Source organism: Thunnus albacares, chromosome 6, assembly GCF_914725855.1.
Source record: "Thunnus albacares chromosome 6, fThuAlb1.1, whole genome shotgun sequence".
In the NCBI taxonomy this organism is placed as follows: Eukaryota; Metazoa; Chordata; class Actinopteri; order Scombriformes; family Scombridae; genus Thunnus; species Thunnus albacares.
The window spans coordinates 8,924,189-8,930,941 of record NC_058111.1 but is presented as its reverse complement, the minus strand read 5'-3'; the positions used below and the strand labels follow the sequence as shown (position 1 = coordinate 8,930,941).

General features: G+C 41.3%; 1 protein-coding gene and 1 non-coding gene across 7 annotated transcripts; one reads left to right on the top strand and one right to left on the bottom strand.

The window, feature by feature from the left end:
• On the bottom strand, window positions 1–73 carry trnak-uuu. The gene has a single exon. It is a non-coding gene; the product is annotated as a tRNA-Lys (tRNA).
• A 684-nt stretch (window positions 74–757) lies between these two features.
• nek3 (NIMA related kinase 3) lies at window positions 758–6,335 on the top strand. 6 transcript variants are annotated; one of them, XM_044355325.1, is made up of 15 exons: window positions 758–861; window positions 1,042–1,165; window positions 1,541–1,634; window positions 1,748–1,845; window positions 1,939–2,022; window positions 2,412–2,479; window positions 2,571–2,657; window positions 3,539–3,593; window positions 3,836–4,036; window positions 4,342–4,456; window positions 4,634–4,801; window positions 4,896–5,027; window positions 5,184–5,301; window positions 5,923–6,174; window positions 6,207–6,335. In XM_044355325.1, exons 2-14 carry the CDS (start codon window positions 1,049–1,051, stop codon window positions 5,987–5,989), a joined length of 1,404 nt encoding a protein of 467 aa, XP_044211260.1. In that variant the 5' UTR covers window positions 758–861; window positions 1,042–1,048; the 3' UTR covers window positions 5,990–6,174; window positions 6,207–6,335. The 6 variants fall into 6 exon arrangements, with proteins under 6 accessions (XP_044211260.1, XP_044211259.1, XP_044211262.1 ...); XM_044355324.1 differs by having other exon boundaries at window positions 790–867; XM_044355327.1 differs by having other exon boundaries at window positions 848–928.
• Window positions 6,336–6,753: the final 418 nt, after the last annotated feature.

Sequence of the window (6,753 nt, the reverse complement as noted above, 5' to 3'; positions counted from 1 at the left end):
CGCCCGAACAGGGACTTGAACCCTGGACCCTCAGATTAAAAGTCTGATGCTCTACCGACTGAGCTATCCGGGCTCTGAAGTCCTCATGACGTGGCATCTTTACACAATCATGACCTGGGGATTGTTTTCTGTTGCGGAAATATTTCATCTGCAGTCCCTGTGTCACGCTGCTCTATTACTTTTCCCATCATGACCACATTTCACTTCTATCACTCATACCTTGACCTGTCTACACTGACCCGGAGTCCCAAAGCTCAGAAGGAGTTGTCCAGACTCTTAAATACATTTTGCTTTTGTGCAGTAGAGACCCGGCAGAGGAGGGCGGCAACATTATGAACACAGCCCTCAGTGTATTGCAGACATAATGGCGCACTTGAAGACTCATACAAGAGGAGACAGCTACATGTATTAAACAAGCGCTCGAGGACAGAATACTCAACATGAAGCCACTAGCGCAGTGGTTCTCAAAGTAGGGTCCGGGGACCCCCAGGGGTCCTTGAGGGGGTCCCCAGCAAAAAGGGGAATAATCTGTAATTCCATCTATAAGTAACACAATGACAGAATGTATGGGTTGTGGGTTTCATACACGTACTGTAATAAAACATGTAAAAGCAAAAAATCTTATCAGATGGGGGTACGTGCTCTAATTTTCGTCAGTTTAGTAGCCCCTGACGTGAAAAAGTTTGAGAACCACTAAAGGAACAGGTTAAGTTATTATAACATTATTGTGGTCATTAGAGAAGCTTTAGTAGGCTTAGTTTGGGTTTAGGAACTTTAATCTACCGCCATCTAGCGGCGGCCCGCTGCGCTACAGGTACGCCTCGCTTACGTCATTCAATAACAAGGAAGTAGCGGCCGCAGGTAGAGGTAGAAGCTTTCTACCTGATTTTATCTTTCATTACATATTGTAAACGTTAAATGTAAGCAGGTGAATACTAAAAGTAAGAAGAACTAACATTAAGTGACGTCTCCACTGGCTTTTGTAGCTCTCTGTCTTAGATGTTTTTTGTCCTATGTGGTCTCTCTTTGTGGTTTGTAAAGGAGCTCTATGGAGAGATACTCAGTCCAGAAAGTCATCGGTGAAGGGTCTTTCGGTCGGGCTTTGTTAGTCCAGTGTAAAAGCACTCAGGAGAAGTATGTGGTCAAGGAAATACAGCTGCCAAAGGTAGGTATGCAAACAAAGATAGTGATGTAACGTGCTGTAGCTTTATCCTCACCTGTGCGGTGGTACAGGTAACAGGGACATGAACTGGATTCCCTATGCAAAAAGACTTTCTGGTAAAATAATAATAATCATAATAAAACAGCGAACTACATATAAAAACATGTTAGATTTGTACTATGTGTAGAAAAAGCACACTGCTGCTATAAGACTATATTTGAATCCAGCCTGTTATGTTATAGCCTGGGGTCGGATATATGGAAATGTTATTTGCACTGTGCTGATAACATACCAGATTGTTGCCCACACACAGACGTGGAGGCTGTTTGTTTTGCATAATAGAGAAACGCATTCGTGCTCATATTTGCATTTTTATAGAATCAGTCCAAATTTGAGAATACGAGGAGAGAAGCCGTCCTGCTATCCAGAATGAAGCATCCTAATATTGTGGCCTTCAGGGAGGCATTTGAAGGTATTCACACGCGCTACGCTCCCTTTAAAACTCATTACACCACATTTTGGTCTCTTGTTATTAGTTATTATTGTTTGGATTGCAGAATAGGCATTGTGATTGTGTTTGAACAGCTGATGACCTCCTATGTATTGTTATGGAGTACTGCGGTGGAGGAGACCTGCTTCAGAGGATCCGACAACAGAAAACTGTGCAGTTCTGTGTTGATGATGTAGGTCTGGACTACCAGCAACTATTTTCACAATTCTGTGTCACTGTTTGGATCCTTTTTTAAATTTTGTTTCATCCATTTTTTTTTCTCCAGATCTTGAGGTGGTTTTCTCAAATGTGTGCTGGTGCAAAGCATATCCATGATAAACGGGTTTTGCACAGAGATCTGAAGTCCAAGGTACAGTAGTCTCTAAACATAATAGTTTTTAATCACCATATATATATATGTTATTGGATTTTGCTTTGTGGGAAACAGACTATTTAAATTTGTCCTCAGCTGTATGTAAAAAAGGCTTTACGAACTCATGAGAGAGATCAGATTTTCTCTTTGTTTGCTCTCTGAATCAGTACAAGAGGTCGATAATTTTGTTTATTGGTCGGTTCCATGTCGATAGAATCTCAGCGTGAGCGCTGTGGAGTGAAATGAACAATGATGAAATAGCCGATCGAGATAAGATCACAAACATTATTTCCCACTTATGCGTCATATCACCATATTCCCATGGTTGACTGCTCTTATTTTTGCTTCATGCCAAGTCATCACTTCTCTCTCATTTCCTTACCCAGAACATTTTCCTGACAGATAATGGAACAATCAAGCTCGGGGACTTCGGCTCTGCATGTATTCTGAACAGGTACGAGAAGAGGAAGTCAGCAGTTTCTTTTAAGTTAATGCACTTTTTAATTCGCAGCAGTTACATTTTCAACTTTTCAATTGTGTTGCAGCTCAAAGGCTTACGCTCATACATATGTTGGGACCCCATATTATGTCGCTCCAGAAATCTGGGACAACAAACCATACAACAATAAGAGGTATGCTAACATGTCTGTTGCGTTGGTTCCTCCACTTGATGTGGCTCAAGATAAAAAAAAAACTGTAATGATTTTGTCCATGTGATGTAATTTGATGATTGCAAGAGGAAGTATTAGCTGGATAAAGCAAAGAGTATTACCTTTCATAGTACATAAGAATAACTAATGGGGAAAAAACAGATACTGTATGAATATATATGATGCACAAAATGTGCTACAAAGAGCCATATACACACAGACAGTGCATTGAAGAAAGTTACACACCTTGTCAATATATCATTGTATACATATGTTTCCAACATACCCACAGAATTTGCAAACATGGATATGCTCATGAACCCTTGGATAGATTAGCCATTTGTACAGAAAAATGACAACATGTAATGTATGTGAGTATAATTTTAGAGAGTGAATGCAGAAAATCTGTCACTTGGCTCACAGTTTTCTTGTGAAAGTTACATTATCACTGCATGGTTTGAAAACTCTCCTCATTGGTGTATTCAAAAGGTTGTGGGAAACCTGAGACTTGAGTATCTGTGGTCAAATAGACAACAGACAAACCTGTTAATTAAATAAAATCCCTGTGATCTCATTTCAGTGTTCGTGTTTGCTTACAATTTTAGACTTAATTTTCTGATGACATAACTTGTGAACACAGTGCTTTTCAGTGGACGATTGTGTCAATAGGAGTGTCAGTAAATGCACCAACAAAGAAAAGTTTTCAAAACAGTCGCTGTTCTCAGCTGAGTTCTCGGCTCAGCAGAGATTATATAACTCATGCGTGGGTTGGTTGGTCAGTGTTGTATCGCTTTGGCTGTGCCAGTACATGACGAATGTCTGGTGTAAATGAATAACTGTCTGTATATTTATCTGTTCTGCAGCGATGTGTGGTCTCTGGGCTGTGTCCTCTATGAGCTCTGCACCCTGCGACACCCGGTACCTCCCCTCCCTCCATTCTCCATGCACCACGGGTTCGACTGTGGGCCTCTCTCCAAATATTGTCAATGAATCATTATATAAAATACTTCTGCTGCACAGCAAGTTACTGCAAAATCTTTATTGTGAAAGGATGGAAGCTCAGTTTCATCAACTGCTGTGTATTTTTCATGGCTTGGATGTTTTGGTGTGGTTTGCGTTCCTGGAGATCTTCATGCCTCACATCTGGCTCTTGTGTTCAGTTCCAGGCGTCCAGCTGGAAGAGCCTGATTCTTAAGGTGTGTCGGGGTGCGTACCCTCCCCTGCCGAACCACTTGCCCTATGAGCTGCAGTATTTGGTTAAGCAGATGTTTAAGACAAATCCAAAAGACAGGCCATCCCTGCACACCATCCTGACGTCTCACCGTGTTTCCAGACTGCTGCGTACGCATCTGCCCTCCCAGGTAAAAAGACAGTCACAGCCACTTGTGGACTTAAAGTGCAGCTCACTGCGGTTGACTGCCTGAGCTCCCCGCATGATGACAGTCTCTAATGCAGTTGAACCTGAATTGATTTTATGGCGGCCCATCCATCAGATCGACATACTGTCACGACATGGTGTCAAAGTGAGAATTTAAACTCTTACACAATCTCCCCAGCTGTGGTGACCTATGTGGAATCTGACCTTTGACAAGCAGCTGTTAGTTCAGATGGCCGCAGAGCTCATGTTATGTGTTTGATTTACTGCACCGCTTTGAATCTTTTACAGGCGATAGAGATGGAAGAACAAGGGAGGCGTACCGGTCGATGGAACAGAGACGAGGGAAAGAAGGTGGTTAATGTGCTGGGAGAGAAGAGTTTAATAAAAACATCAACATTTGAAGGTAGTGTCAAAGTTACCAATCATGAAAACAAGGCTATACTGCTGCGATTCTTGGAGAACCACATAACTGATTTTTTTGTGAAGACTAGTAGTACATGTTGTTGTCAGTGAGCAAGTGTTTTTCAGTGTTTTCACTATTTTAAAACAAGAATTTTAACTAAATAACCCTTCGCCCCAGGCATGGAGTTATCTGAGGCTAGCTGTGAAAGCAAAGAGCCTGGCCCTCGAAAGCAGTGGGCCGCTAAGCCTTCGGACTCTGTGCTGCAGATGTTGGCCAATGCCAGCCTCATCTCATCTGACAGCATGGCATCACCTGACCAGGCCATCACAAGTTCTACTCATGGAAGTATGTTAGCAGCAGCAGCATAAATGTACAAAAGTCAAGTTTGAAGACCGAAATATGCAATCAGAGTGTATCAGTTATATCCCTGTTGATCCAGGTGTATCAGAGGAGCCGGAGAACGGCAGGCAGAGGAGAAGATGGGAGAGAGATCCTCCCGAGAGGCTTCTGAGTGTGTTGGAGAAGGCCGGGCTTAGCAGAGCCTTCAGCACCTTTTTAATCCACAGAGGAGGTCTGATATCTCAATACATGTTATTTTATTAGAAGTAACTTTGCTGTAGCGCACAACAAACCAGCTGAATTTAGAAGATGTTTTTGTCGTTTTTCTTGAAAGTGTAGTAGATTATATAATAGCCCTCTCTGGTGGTGTTCTGGTTCCTATTTTCAGGTGACAATCCTCTGGTTGGGCCCCTCTCCCAGCCACAGGGTGACGACATTGATGGCCCTAAGCAGGAAGTGTGCATAGACGAGGACCGCTTGCAGCCACGCTCCGATGACGAGGACACGTGAGTAAAGCCGACCGTTTGCTCTATTTAACATGATATTACCAAGGAGGAACATATTTTGTATAATCTGACTCATCATTCAGTGCATCAGCAGGACAAAAATGTAAAATACCTGTTCCATGCTTATATTCAGATGTTCAAATGATTTTATTAATTCTTAATGTAGCTTTTAAGGGTCATTAGCACTGGTTTAGTCCTTTATGTACACATCATGTAAAGATACTAAGGACTGATGTGTGAAAGTTTTACTAATTTTGTATCGAGTGGGAATGATCTGATCCACATGGGTCAGTTTTTCTTTTTTTTTTCTCAGTAAAGATATATGGCAAAAAAAAATAACAATGATAAAATGCTTTGTAACTTACTTTTTAGGCTTCCAAAGCAGAGAGTGTGGGCTGTAAAGGGAATGATGAAAAAACAAAAAAAAATCACAGCACCTGGCAAAATAAACACAGTTCACATCAAGATTCACATTAAATATTAATATGTACAGAGAGTATTGCATTACTCTCTGTTGGGTATCTGATGAAATGTACGGAATGTACTGGCTTTGTATAATTTGTATATGGGAACTCCTTATATGAAAATAAAGTGCTAACGTACTGTTTGTCCTCTTCACAGGGACTTTGAGGAAGAATCTTCATGTGACTGGATAGATGAAGTTGAGAAAATGTTTTCAGAACACTAGAGCCTCATTCATTCGGAGCCTGTACATTCACAAGGCCAGTGATTATTAATGTTTACATTTGCTAAAAACAGATTGTACTATTTGTACATGCCAAAATCATTTCACATGATGTGTGTAAGACTCAGTTTTGTAATGAAGGACCAGTTTTTACATCAGGTTAAATCTAAATAGACAGAGATCTAGTTAAACTCAGTGAGTTTTTCATATTGTATTTTACAATCTCTGCACTGCTTTTTGTGAGCAATATCATACAGTTTTATATGGCTGCAACAAAACACTAAGATTTGAATTGAATATGGTTCATCTTGTTATAAAACCTTTTTTACATAAAGATGTTTGAGTTGTGTGTGCGTGTTCTGTCTCTCATTTGATTAGAACATCTGCTGTGCACTGTTCAGGTTACCAATGATAACATTCCCGGTAGATTGAGGCCGTCTGGAAGCTCCTGTTTGGCTTGTCGGGAAAGCAGGAAATATTAGGCCCAGAGCAGCTGGGTCTCCTTGGGGTCACACCACTTTGAGCCTGCCTGCACATTTTGATGTCCACTTCCTCTGCAATATCAAAAGTAGACTAAACACACTCAGTCGTTGAGATCTTTTATTCTCTCGGCGAGACACTGACAAACCATACATCTGGCCCCTGTAGCTGTTATTTTTAATTTGCTGTGACCACAATGGTACAGACACAAAGAGATTGCATTGCCGGTCTCCAATACGACAAATGTTGATGACGTACCACTAGGTGGAGTTGAGATCTCTGGTGTG

Bases quoted from the DNA above. Each gene is read 5' to 3' on its own strand.
- nek3 (XM_044355322.1), top strand. The intron at 1,166-1,540 runs GTAGGTATGCAA...GCATTTTTATAG, and splicing joins AGGAAATACAGCTGCCAAAG to AATCAGTCCAAATTTGAGAA. The intron at 1,635-1,747 runs GTATTCACACGC...GTGTTTGAACAG, and splicing joins CTTCAGGGAGGCATTTGAAG to CTGATGACCTCCTATGTATT.